The sequence below is a fragment of the Globicephala melas genome, chromosome 6 (genome assembly GCF_963455315.2).
Source record: "Globicephala melas chromosome 6, mGloMel1.2, whole genome shotgun sequence".
Classification (NCBI taxonomy): Eukaryota; Metazoa; Chordata; class Mammalia; order Artiodactyla; family Delphinidae; genus Globicephala; species Globicephala melas.
In genome coordinates this window covers 83996662-84011080 of record NC_083319.1, presented here as the reverse complement: position 1 = coordinate 84011080, position 14419 = coordinate 83996662, and the positions used below count along the sequence as shown (strand labels likewise).

The following is a 14419-nucleotide window of genomic DNA, read 5'->3' as shown; positions in this document are numbered from 1 at the left end:
TCCTGTTGGCTATGGTGAGGGTGGGAGAACTCTCATTAGGCCTCTGGGGCCCTGTGGGGCTCAAAGTTGTCAGAACAGCACTTGAAATTTTAGGCCTTAACAATACAGTACTCCAGTAATGATTGCTAATGCTTTTTTGATAGAGAATGATATTTTTCTGTGCCTCTATTTATTTTGGCCATCTAATTATTCTATTCTTTTGTATGGATTTCCATCCCCACACAGGATATAAACTCTTACGTGAGTTAGTAATGTAGGTAGAAAAAACAGCTTTTCCTTTTCCTAAATTTCCCACTGTATTTTTGTACTTTATCCAAGTAGGCCTAGGGGTCTTACAGATTTTTACTATACAATATATCAATAGTATGGCTTGTAGTATATGGCTTGTACAAGAGTAATTTTATTTTTCTTTATTTATGCAAATAAAGACTTTAACCAACCTTACTTGAAAAATAACCAGGTAGTTAAACTTAGCTTGCTCTTCTGGAGACTAATCTCTTTCCTTTTTATGATTTTTAAAAACACATATGGTGAGGGCTTCCCTGGTGGCGTAGTGGTTGAGAGTCCGCCTGCCGATGCAGGGGACACGGGTTCGTGCCCTGGTCGGGGAAGATCCCACATGCCGCGGAGCGCCTGGGCCCGTGAGCCGTGGCCGCTGAGCCTGCACGTCTGGAGCCTGTGCTCCGCAACGGGAGAGGCCACAACAGTGAGAGGCCCGTGTACCGCAAAAAAACAAAACAAAACACATGTGGTGATAATAATAAATTTCTGTTAAATAACTGGCTTAAGCTAAAATGGGATTCAATTTTTTTGAAAAGTAGGCTTGGTAGACTTAGTTTAAAAAAATACTGTAAGCTGATTTTTAAAAAAATGATCTTTTTATTGTGGTAAAATATATTTAACATACAATTTGCCATTTTAACCATTTTTAAGCTTATAATTCAGTAGCATTACTTACTTTCACGATGTTATACAACAGTCATCACTGTCTAATTTCCAAAATTTGTCATCACCCCAGATACTCTGCAACCATTAAGCAGTGACTCCCCATTCACCCTTGCCACTAGCCCCCAGTAAACTAATCTACTTTTTATCTCTATGAATTTGCCTGTTATAGATATTTTATATAAGTGGAAGCATAAAATATTTGTTGTTTTGTTTCTGACTTATTTCACTTAGCATAATGTTTTCAAGGTTAATTCATACTGTAGCATGTGTTAGAACTTTATTCCTTTTAATGGCTAAATAACATTCCATTGTATGTATATACCACATTTTGTACATTCATCTTTCAGTAGACACTTAGGTTGTTTTTGTGTTTTGTGTTGTGAAGAATGCTATGTACGTTGACGTACAATTATCTGTTTGAGTCTCTGTTTTCAATTCTTGTGGGTATATACCTATGAGTAGAATTGCAGGGTCATATGGTAATTCTTTTTGAGGATCCGCCGAACTATTTTCCATAGTGGTTGTGCCATTTTACATTCCCACCAGCAATGTGTGAGGGTTTCAATTTATCCACATTCTTTTATTTTTAAAATTTATTTATTTATTTACTTACTTTTGGCTGCACTGGGTCTTCATTGCTGCACCCGGGCTTTCTCTAGTTGTGGCAAGCGGGGGCTACTCTTTGTTGCGGTGCACGGGCTTCTCGTTGCAGTGGCTTCTCTTGTTGCGGAGCATGGGCTGTAGGTGTGCAGGCTTCAGTAGTTGTGGCTTGCTGGCTTCAGTAGTTGTGGCATGCGGACTCAGTATTGTGGTGCGCCAGCTTCAGTAGTTGTGGCACGTGGGGTCTAGAGCGCAGGCTCAGTAGTTGTGGCACACGGGCTTAGTTGCTCCGTGGCATGTGGGATCTTCCCGGACCAGGGATCGAACCCATGTCCCCTGCATTGGCAGGTAGACTCTCAACCACTGCGCCACCAGGGAAGTCCCTGTATATTAAACCCTTATGAGATGTCTGATTTGCAAATATGTTCTCCCATTCTGTATGTTGTCTTTTCACCTTCTCGACAATGTCCTTAGATGCACAGAAGTTTTTAATTTTGAAGTTCAATTTATTTATTTTTTGTTCCTAATGATTTTGTTGCCATAACTTAGAATCCATTGCCAAATTCAGGGTCGTACAGATTTACTCCCATGTTTTCTTTTAAGAGTTTTAGTGCTTATATTTAGGTCGTTGATTCATTTTGAGTTAATTTTTATCTATGGTGTGAGTGGGTGTTCAAATTCATTCCTTTGCATGTGGAAATCCAGTTGTCCCAGCAACGGAGGAGACTGTTCTTTCATTATGGAATGGACTTGACACCCTTGTCAATAATCAATAGGCCATAAATGTGTGTGTTTATTTCTAGACTTGCAGTTCTATTCCACTGGTCTCTTTGTCTATCTTCTTGTCAGTACCACTGTAAACTGATTTTAACTAGCATTTACTACAAACGTGAAAATTATTGACAGTGCAGATATTTGCTATCTAAAAACTATAAGCCAAAGTAATATTAATAAAAATATAGCCCATTAGAATTTATACCAGAATTCAAAAAAAACAAACTCTTTTTTTCCTGACTGACATGATGAGGCTCAAATGTAGGTCCAGGAATTACAAATGAGTATATATATGTGTGTTGATCACTTGATATTTTATGAAAAGGTTTTATACAATAAACTTATTAGTTTTTAAAACTAAAAATAAAGAGTAAAGTTTATGTTTTTCATATGAAACTTGTTTTTGTTTTCTTTGGTTGACCATTCACAGATTTCATTTTCAACTGACATAAGATGATTTCCTCCTTGCTCTTGATGCTTATTAAACAAAAAATTCCATACACATATAATGAAATTGAAAGCTGGCAGCAAAATGTTCATTACCCTCTTATGATTTGCAGGACACTACCCTTTGATAGAAATCCAGCACTTTTTAGGGGCAGATCAGTAAATACCATCTTGATTTCATAGTCAGACCGCAGTGCACAAAATTCTTTCTCCTCAAAGTCAAGTTCTCAGCCTGCACAGATGATTCAGGGAAAGGGTCTCTCATTTCAGCCTTACACTTGTTTGAAAACAAAGGGAAAATACTGTTCTATTTTATTTTTAAATTTTGTTCCCCTAGGTCAGCAAGACTTGAGATTTGCAGATATATCCTTTTTCACTCTTAAGTCCAAGCAGCAATAAGAGCATCTTTTGATATCCTTTTGTCACTTGATCTTTTCCCCAAGAATCTTGTCACTTGAAGTCAAAATGCTTTCTTTAAGGTCTTTCAGAGAGTGGTTCATTTGTTTCATGTGATAACAAATCTTTGCTAAGTTGGCTAGTTTCAGTAGCCATTCTTCATCCTCTAAGCACTTAGCAGAATCTGGCCTACTGTGTTTGCGAACGTACCCCTGCAGCTCACCGTTCAGCTCGGATGTCCTGTTGAGAACTCTTCATCTGCTAAGCCCCTGGACTTCTGCATGGAGCAGGAGATTTATGTGCTCTTTGTCCAGGTTTTCACACAGCTCTTTAAACATTTTTGAGTAAACAGGTTTTTGTTTAATAAAGTCAATCATTTTTTGTAGCTTCAAATAGAACTTTTTCATTTCATCTTCCAGAGCTTTTGACACTAGCAATTCTCTGTGAAGAAAACACTGAAGTCAGGCTTTTGTTTTTTGGGTTTTTTTTCGGCGTGTGGGGGTAGTTTAAGCAATAGTGGCACATCTTCACATGGAGCCAGCTATTGGTGGGACATTTTCAGCACAGATGCCAACATAGTTCCTCCAAGATGGACCTTTTGTTTCGAGACAGAGGACAAAACATTAGATATCCTGTGCTCTGCTGGCTTTGGGCAGCACTCTGTAGCAAAAAAAAAGTTTTCTTGATTTCACCATTTTCAAATCTTATAAAATCTATAAATATATAATGTAATCTTATAAATATTACAGATGATGATCTCTGTTGGCTCATCCGTCTGGTTAGAGAAACTTGTTTTCCTGTTATCACGTAGGTCTTTAACATCACATGACATGTCAATACATTGACTTACCTTACTGTTATTGTACTGTAGAACTTTCAAAATTTCTCTTACTTCATCTCATGTAAACATTTCACTCAGCATAATTTTACATTCTGGCTGTATTAGGTTCTCAGCAATTGGGGTGGCTTTCCTTTTTCTGGTCAATAAGATCTGCTACTATATAACTTGCTACCTCAGCCTTTTCATTATATGTTATTTTTTAAAGCAAAAGCTTTATTATGCTTATTTTGAGATCCCATTAATATCTTTAATGTGTCAAATGACTATAATTTGCAGCTATGTCTTTTGAATATTGCTGGAGCCATTGCTGCACTTGAAACGTTGTTTTCCACAGACAACACAAAATGGAATAGGATATTCCATTGTATAAATCCATTGATAAGTAGTTTTCATTAGAAGGATATGTTTTTTGTGTGTCTCTTGTTGCATTAACTTAGTGAAATGACTTGCAAGATACAACTCTTCATTACTAATCTTACCAGAATTGTCCACTGACCTTCCTTTCACACCTCAGCCTCAAAAATTGCCACATTGGATTATCAGGCATATTTGTAAATTACAAATGTTAATGTGTGAGACATGAGGGCATATCAAACAATTAACTGAGAAAATCACAAAAAGTCCAAACATTTCGCAGTAGAAGTCCCTGGTAATTTATTTAGTCCACATTTTGGAATGTTCAGACCAATAGCAAAGCGTTAGGAATGGGGGCAACTGGGTATAAAGTTTTTTTCATTAAAATTAAAATTTCCCTCCAGTTTTCCATTACACTTGTAGAGCTTGTTTGCTCCTATAAGGTAGTTAGCAGTGCACAAGGGGAGATTAGGGGACGCAATTTGAGAGGGAGAGGCTGATACTCATTAGCCTATTATCTTCTCCCTGTGTCCTGCAGTCTTCAATTATCAAGGCCAACTCTAACCAAATGAACATGGTCCTACTGTGCACTATCACACACAGCTGATTTGTAACAAAATCATTAATTGTGCTGCCGCTGCTTGGTGCACAAAAGTAAAAGAGAAGGAAAAAAGAACCCCATGCCCCCCATCATGAGCTCTCAAAGAATTCAGTTTGTGGACCCCACTTTGAGAAACCCTGGACTAGACTTTGGGACCTCTCCATACACTGCTGTAGAAGAACTAAGCACGTTTAAGTTGGTACTTACCTGTGGGATCAAGTGGCCTTTTTCTGACTTTCAGTCTAATAAATTTCATAAATGATGAAATTGAGGAAAACATCTGGAACCCTAGCTGCAGGAGAGTCTAGGAAATACATTTTTTTTTTGGAAAGCTTTCACATTCCTGTAGTACAGGAAGGCACACTGGAGAGAAATTGGGCTAGATATTGCATGCCAGTATATCTACCATATTGTTGGATTTTTAAAAATGAAGATTTCTTATTTGTGTAGTAAAATTTTCTCAAAATTTCGTTCATTCAGAAATTTATTTACCACCTGCAATGTGCTGGCACTGTTCTAGGTACTTGGGAGACAGTGAGCAAAACAAAGATTTCTGCCCTTATGGAACTTTAGTTCCAGTGGAGAGAAATAGATAATAAATAGTACACAGAGTTAAATTGTCTAGTTTACAAGGTGATTAAAAAGAGTCAAGTAAGTGACCACCAAGATATTAGATATTAAACTACATGACTTATGTGATTATATCAAGAACCTTGGGTCGCTGCTGCTTTCCTCAAAACCTTCAGGAAATGAAGGAACCCATTGTGGTTCTTTTGTAGTCACCAGTGGTGATAAGCTGCTAAGAGTCTGGGATGAATTAGAGTACAGGATTGATGTATGTGGTGTGATAGGGCCATATATTGACCATTTATAAGTACATGGAAATAAACTGTTCCCTTAAAAATTTGTTTTGACACCTGTTCAATTATAATCAGTTATTATTGAGTAGTACAGTTTTCAATGTGTTCTGATACTTTTGAACCATCCTGTCATAGAAGGCGGTAAGTGCTCTGGGAAAAGACAAAGTAAACTGAGGCAAGGGGCAGTGGGTATGCCAGGGTCTGGAAGTGATTTAAAGTATTAAATAGAATGGTTGGGATAGGCTTTATTGAAAAGGTGATACTTGGGCAAGGGAAGTTTGGGAGTTGGTTGGTCATTGGGATATCTGGTAGAACATTCTGGGCAAAGGAAACAGGTTGGGCCAAGGCGAGAGTGAGCCTGGCATGTTGGTGGAAAGCAAGGAAGCCCAGCCAGTGTGTCTAGAGCAGTGTGAGGGAGAAGAGTTGTAGGTAGGAGATGAGGTTAGTGAGGGAAGGGCTGCGGTATTCCCTTAGGGTCCCTAATGTCATTGAAATGGGCAGCATTGCTGGGCTTTGAGCAGAGTGCTGATAAGATTTATCTTCAGGTTTTTTTTTTTTTTCTCTTTTCTCCAAGTTTTTAAAAGGATCAGTCAGGATGTTGTGTTGAGAATAGAGTGAAAGGAGACTGATAAGGGCAGTGGCCCAATCATGGTAGTAGATGTGGAGAAGGGATCGGAGTCTGGATATATTTTGAAAGCAGAATTATCAGGACTTCCTCATGGGTTGGATGTGGGGTGTAAAATAAAACAGGAGTCAAGAAGGACGCTAAAGTTCTAGACTGAGCAACTGGAGAGAGAGAATTGTCTCTAACTACAGTTGGGAAAAGCTGAGGTTAGAGCACATTGGGAAGGGAAGGAAAAGTCAGATTAGTTTTATATATGTTGAGTTTATGATATTATTAGAGAGCCAAGTGGAGATGTGGAGTAGTCATGAGACTGGATGAGATCACCAAGGAAGACACTGGAGTTGAAAAGGACAAGAACTGAGCCCTGGGGCATTCTAGTAAAGGAAACTTAAGAAGGGGTGGCAGTGAGGTAGGCAGAAAACAAAATATGGCCATATAAATAAAGTATTTGCAAGAAGAGAGAGTGATCAGCTATATCAAATGCTCCTTCTTGGAAGTAATTTCTTTGGCCATACACAGTGGAAACTATGTAGCCATTAATGTTTGTTAAATGAATGAATTTCGAGATTACAGTGATTTTCATCCTCTTTTTAAAGTTAATTATTCAAGTAAATCCATGCTTTCTAATATTTTAAAAATATAGCAAAACATGGTAGTTACATAAATTACACATGCAATAAAATGACATAGAACTAGAGAAACATGTTGTATGAATATCAAATTCCTGGCTTTGATACTGTGCTAGAGTTAGCGGAAAATGTCATATAACTGTTGGGTGAAACGGAGAGGGAACACGGGACCTCTCTCTACTATCTTTGCAACTTCCTGTGACTTTATAGTAATTTCAAAATAAGAAGGTAAAACAGTATGGCGAAACATAAGAAATCAAAGGTCTTTTTTCCACTATCACCTTGCTTTCCAGCCCCCTCTTCCAGTCACCCCCATGCCCAGAGGTAACGTTACCACTGTTAAGCTCTGTTAAAGTGTCCATTTTTCCTAACCTCCTGAAATATTTTAAAATAAATATGAGGTAGGTCAGATCATAAAAGTGATTCAGATAGTGCCACAGACTGAATGTTGTGTCCCTAAAAATTTGTTTTTTGAAAACTAATGCCCAGTGCAGTAGTGTTTGGAGGTGGGCCTTTGGTAGGTGATTAGGTCATGAGGATGGAGCTCTCATGAATGGAATTAGTGTTCCTATAAGACACCTAAGAGAACCCCCGGCCCCTTCCCCCATGCCACAACACAGTGAGAAGATGGGGGTCTATGAACCACGTAGCCAGTTCTCACCAGTCACTATAACTGCCAGCACCTTGATCTTGGACTTTCCAGCCTCCCTTGCATACGGTCTCAGCTTCTTTGTCCCTTTCTTGCTTTGTCACACTTGGTTGGCAAAGCCACAAAACTTTGTGGGATGCAACACTTCTGCTTCTAGGTTCCTGCTTTTTCTGTTACACCATACTGTAATGAACACAAACTGTCAAAGCAAAAAGAAGGCTTTTCTTTTTCTCTGAAGTACTGTGGCATCAGACTTCAGCAAGAAAAACTGACTGTAAGGGACATATTGGCTTAGTGAAATGCACTTTTTTTTCTTTTGTATTTTCTTTGTATTTCTCTTCAGTAGTTGCTTGACCTAACATCCTTCTGTTGGCTCTATACAATGAAAATACAAACTAAATGACAATAGAAAAAAATAATTAAAGCATTAAATTGTACAAATTACGAATCTGTTCCAAATATACTCACATTAAATACAATGCACATTTCAGTAGAGATCTACAGTGAATGACTCTATACATTCCGGGAAGCTTCATGACATCTAGGAAGGGGCTAAGAATTTGCATCCAATCACAGTTTGTAACGGATTTCTTATCACCAGTCTGCAAGCTACGCTGAGCACATCGTTAGCATCACTTGTACAGGGAACCGATTTTGTCTGGGAAAAAGGGAAGAAGCAAGCTCTAGGCTCAATTCTGAGTTCATTACAACTTCTCAGGAATCTCAGCAGAGGCCTATTTAGTACAGTTTCAAAAAAGTAAATAAGGTAAGGAGGCAGCCCTTTAGAACTTCAAACACATTTTCTTGCTGTATTTATGTAGAACTCTCCATCTACAATGGACAGTTGTGAAGAGGTTCTTCCTCAGGACAACATGGTCACAGGACTTGGCCAACCAGTGGGACTGAAGGGAGCTTCATGACTGGGGAGGAGGGCTTCCTTTTAAGTTGGAGACAGACGTGTAACACACAACCTACGAGCCCTGCAGCCTTCTCCTCCTATCATCTGGCGTAACGCTTCGTGTAGTCTTCAACTTTATTCCCCAAGTCCTCCTTGTCCCACAGACGATGTTCTGCAGCTTCATGATTCAGTGGAACATCGGAATTGAGAGGATCAGTAAACAGAGTTTAATCCCAAAACAACATCCTTCCGTGTCCTCATGGGAGCCCAGCCGGTGCCATCAACCGAATGTTCTCTCAGTAAAAACTTCGACATATTTTACCAGTGATCCTGGTCAAGCATTTCACTTTGGGAGGTTGGAGTTACAGTTTGCTGAAAGCAGTGAAGCTTGTTTGGGTCAGAAAAGTGCACTTTACATGTGCAACGTATTATAAATTAGCTTCATGGCCTGCAACCTCTTTAATAAGCAGCATGTCTCTCATAGAAGCCCTCCGAGCAGAGTTGGAGGCTATGGCTGATGTCCGGGACCCTTTGAGACCCATCATCTCGCTTCTTTATGCTTGCCAACGTCAGCATTACTGCTCTCTTTACCCTGGGCACCCGAGACAGGCGAGATGTGGCCCCTCACCTCCTGAGGTGGGCTTGCTGTTAATGTAGTTTTAGAGAAAGTCATACTGCTCAACGAGTAGAAGGAGCTTAATTAACTTCTGTTTATGGCAGCAACAGCACTTTTGAAGACACACAAGATCCCCCCCCTTAATTAATTTGGAAATTGGAAAAAGTTACTTTGACTTGGTAGTCATTAAAAAAGTCAATTAAAAGAAAAAACAGCATTTAAAAATTTCTTATCTACCTTAAAAACAGCCTATGTAATTTTTGTACGTAACCCTGAATATGTTTCCTCTTTCATAATTGAGTTAATTAGAAAAATGAAAAAAAGTCATGTTTATTTTGTTAATGTAAAAGTTCTTTGTTGTTGAAGAACTACATCCAGAAATCTATATCTTCTTTTTTTTTGCGGTACGTGGGCCTCTCACTGCTGTGGCCCCTCCCGCTGTGGAGCACAGGCTCCGGACGCGCAGGCTCCGCGGCCATGGCTCACGGGCCCAGCCGCTCCGCGGCATGTGGGATCTTCCCGGACCGGGGCACGAACCCGTGTCCCCTGCATCGGCAGGAGGACTCTCAACCACTGCGCCACCAGGGAAACCCTATATCCTCTAAATCTATTATATTAAACAATTTGAAGTCTCTTTTTTTGCATGTTTGTTTTCTTTTAAATGTAGCATTACTAAATATTGCATAAGAATGTAACTTGTTGAATTGGCAGTAATTTTTAAACTTCTTGTGATGCCGCAAAATTCTGCTTCATTAATAAGCACTGCTATGTAAAATTAAAAGATATCTGGGGTTTTTTTTTGGGGGGGGTGAATAGTTGTAAAATAAATCTGAAAAATTATAAAAATTGTGTGAATTGAGATTTAGGGTTTTAAACCCCTTCTCCCTCTTGTCCTTGCAGCCCAGGGTGGTAACTGCTTCCTGCAACTCTTTATCTTGAGCCTCCCTAGGTTTCCTCTTTTGCTTGCTAGCCTTTGACCAATTCCTATATTAGGTTCCTTCTATTAAAAAAAAAAGATTTAAGGTTTTAAATGTGTAATATGCACTTTCTAAAGATGAAACCTGTATTGATTGAGGGAAAATATGCATAAGTATATTAAATGAGATGATGTTTTAGAAGGTTTTTGCTCTGTTGTCTAAACAATTTGTTTTTGATTAAGGTGTTTTCATATAGAAATAATCATACATATTTACCAGTATTGCACTGCTGTATGAATGGTGGACGATACACTAATCCCGTGATGCTGTGATTGGTTTGAGTATTTTAAGGTGGAGTATTAGAACAGGAAGGATAATTTGAATTATCTAAAAAAGAAATCTTGGTACTATATCATAAATTGTGTTATGTTAAATTTTTGCATTTTTGTAGCACTAGGATTTTTGATAACATTTTACTGGCTGATTTTAGGTAATTTAATAGTCACACATTGCACATTGAAGTGACCTGCCAGAAGCACATAAAACTCAAACATTCTCCTGTGGTTTCCAGTCTTATGTTGCCCATGATAAAAACTTTCAGTTGTATGGCTTTTATGACATCTAATATATAGAAAACAGAATTGTGTGTTTAATATCATTAACTTTTTTTTTCTTTTCAGATTATCTGCAATGGTGAAATGAAGTAATTCAAGATGAGCAAGTTAAAAGTGATACCAGAGAAAAGGTACTGCAATTTTATTTTTATTTATTTATTTATGGCTGAGTTGGGTCTTTGTTGCTGCTTGTGGTCTTTCTCTGGTTGCAGCGAGTGGGGGTACTCTTTATTGCTGTGCGCGGGCCTCTCATTGTGGTGGCTTCTCTTGTTGCACAGCATGGGCTCTAGGTGTGTGGGCTTCAGTATTTGTGGCGCACGGGCTTAGTTGTTTCGCAGCATGTGGGGATATTCCGGACCAGGGCTCAAACCTGTGTCCCCTGCATTGGCAGGTGGATTCTTAACCACTGTGCCACCAGGGAAGCCCTGGTTCTGCAGTTTTAAATACCAGTATGTATAAATTACAGAAATAATGCATGAAGTGATCATTTGAAACTTTTTACTTTAAGAAATATTTGTTTAAATATAGTGTGTTGTATTTATGTTATTTTATTAATATTTATTAATGTTTAACTTTTCAGTTAAAGCAGGAGTCAGCAAACTAGGACACATGGGTCAAATCTGGCCTACTTCTTATTTTTGTGTGGCCTATGAGCTAAGAGTGGTTTTTACGTTTCTAAATGGTTGGGAATAAAAATAAAAAGAAGAATAATATTTTCTGACATGTGAAGATTATATGAAGTTCAAATTTCAGTGTACGTAAATAAGGTTTTACTGGAATACAGCTGTGCTCACTTATTTACATACTGTCTGGCCACTGAATTTTTTTCCTTACATAAGACTTGATCAAAGCACATCCATTTCCACAGAAAACTTATTATATTCTTTCTGTCTTTAAAGGCTTCTATAGATGCTCTTTTTAGTTTATTTTTTTGCCCCTTTTAGATTTACTTCTCAACTGTGAGATATCTATTAAACACTTTCATGTACCTAACCCAGCACTGAATCTTTGAGAGCAGAAAAGAAACATAAATATAACACTTAACACAGTGCTTTGCAGAAAATGGGTGTTGAGTATGTTCTGAAGAATTGAGCCCTATTCTCTTTTTACACGAAGCTTATAACCTCATGAAAACACCTGAACAAATGCAGTATAGTGGTTTAACCAGTATACAGTGAAGTGTTAAATTGTGAGGTCCATAGAGTTAGAAAACAGGATCCTCATAGATAGGTGTTTATTGTGTGATATGGACTTGAAGAGGCAGGGCTGGCTTGAGACTTTCTTACTTTTTAGCAAATCTGGAGGATTGGGTAGAATATTGATACTTGCTGAGTTTAGGCAAGGACTGTAATTGGATGGATTAGTTTGGCAGATTTAAAGACCATGTGAGTGGGTGGTGAGAAATCAAGTAATGAAAATTTTATAAGATACAAGAAGAATTTTTCTCTACTCCCTACTCTACATCATCATGTTCATGCCCTAAATGTTATCACCAGCAAAACTCTCCTTTCAAAGTACTAATTCAGACTTTTCATTTTCCAAGAAAAATCTTTTACCTTTCTAGCTCACTTGTTCAAATGGCTGTAATGCAAAGAGTTCTGCCTTATCCAGAGCTCTGAGCTGTTGACTTTTATCATCTCTTCCTCTCTTACCTAGTGTAGAATCCATTGTTCATCATTACACTCTTGGAATACCTGAAATGTTTTTACCTCACTTTGTATTATTTCATCACACATACCTGACAAAGTCCTTTCCCTGGGTAGACCTTTACTGAGCAGCTGAATGATATTGGAGGATGAACTAACTTGGAAGATATTGCTAAAAATTATGGATCATTGTTGATCAGTAATCTTACTACCGTGGTTCTCTAGAAAGCTCATTTTCTCAATTTTTTTAATGACTGTTTTACACTTTCTTCCTACCTTTCAAATCTTTGAAATCCTCAGATGTATCATATACATACCCTCAGCAGTTGACCTTCTCTGTGATATCATAGAGATAAAACAGTTTATTATCCTTATATTTCTTACACAAAATTTACATACTCCCCTTTACTTGATTCTACCCTCTGTTTACCCTCCTGTTATTTACTGCAACAGAGGATGTGTCTGTTTTTTTGTTAAAGACTAATACTGTCACCTGTGTTCTAGATTTCACCTCTCTCTTTCCTTCTCAGGGTCTTTTAATCATTAGTATTGTTCTGTATTGAATCTTTAACTCCTCCATTCCTTATCATTTAAACATGATCTAGGCTTTCCAATATTTAGACTCTGCTCTTCTGTTACTACTCAGTTTATCTGATTTCCTCAAAAGACAAAAATTTTGAAATAGCCTATAAATGAAATCTACATCTCATTTCACACTCTCTAAGCACTCTTCTTTAGTTTCTGCCTTATCCACTACACCAACAGTACCTATGAATTTTTAAACAGCTTTATTGAGACATAATCATCTTACAACAAGCTGTACATAGAGAGTACAGTTTGGTAAGTGTGGCCTATGTATAACTGGAATTATCCTCTCAATCAAAATACTGAAAATATTTATCATGCTCAAATGTCTCCTGGTGCCCCTCTCCCACCCCCTCCCTCACTCCAGACAACCATTGATCTGCTTTCTGTCACTACAGACGTGTTGGCTTTTTTAGAACTTAATATAAATGGGACCATACAGTATGTCTTTTTTGGGGGTGGGGGTGGAGGTAGAAGGTAGGGGTGTGGGTATGCCTTCTTTGATTCAGCGCAATTATTTTTGAGAATCATCTCTTGCAATCATACCTTTTTTGATTAGTAAGTAGTATTCCATTGTGTTGATATACCACAATTTGTTTATCCATTCAACTTTTGGACATTTGGGTTGTTTCCAGTTTTTAGTTGTTACATGAGCATTTTTGGACTTACACTTTATTTTGAGCATTTTTGGACTTATACTTTATTTTCTATTAGCTAAATACATAGGACTGGAATGGCTGAAGCATATGGTAGGTCTGTGTTTCTTTTTATGAAACTGCCGACAATCTGTTTTACAAAGACATTAATACCATCTTCTGTTCCCTGCAGCAGTGTATGAAAGTTCTAGTTCTACATTCTCACCAACAGTTGGTATGGTCATTCTTTTTAAATTCTTAAGTTCTTATGATCATTCTCTTAAAATTGTAGCCATTGTAATAGGGGTGTATTGGTATCTCATTGTGATTTTAATTTGCGTTTCTCTAATGACATGATGTTGAGCATCTTTTCATGCACTTATTCGGTGAAATATCTTTCCAAATCTTCCAATTTTTGAAATTGCAGTGTTTCTTAATAGTTGAGTTTTAGAATTTTTTTATATATTATGGATACAAGTCCTTTATCAGATATTTGAATTGCAAACATTTTCTTCCAGTCTTGTCTTTTCATATTCTGTGCAGTATCTTTTAAGATCAGAAGTTTCAAATTCAGATGATTTCCATTTGCTTATTTGTTCTTTTATGGATTATGCTTCTAGAGTTGCATCTAAGAAATATTTGCATAACCCATATTGCCAATGTTTTCTCTTATGTTTCTTCTAGAAGTTTTTATAGTTTTAGATTTTACATTTAGGACTATGCTCCTTTCTGAGTTAATTTTTATATATGGTGCGAGGTATGGATAGAAGTTCTTTTTTTTTGT

General features: G+C 37.7%; 1 protein-coding gene and 1 pseudogene across 6 annotated transcripts in view; one reads left to right on the top strand and one right to left on the bottom strand.

Moving 5' to 3' along the window:
• Nucleotides 1–14419, top strand: part of AGTPBP1 (ATP/GTP binding carboxypeptidase 1) — a 170714-nt gene that overhangs the window by 22332 nt on the left and 133963 nt on the right. For all 6 annotated transcript variants that reach the window (XR_009564368.1, XR_009564367.1, XM_060301096.1 and 3 more), the window contains exon 2: nt 10836–10900. Coding sequence is in view for 4 of the 6 variants with exons in the window: in XM_060301096.1 (XP_060157079.1) it covers nt 10869–10900 (32 nt within the window). In the remaining 2 variants the exon portion in view is untranslated. The remainder of the gene's footprint in view (nt 1–10835; nt 10901–14419) is intronic.
• On the bottom strand, nt 8724–9198 carry LOC115840230 (NEDD8-conjugating enzyme UBE2F pseudogene; annotated as a pseudogene).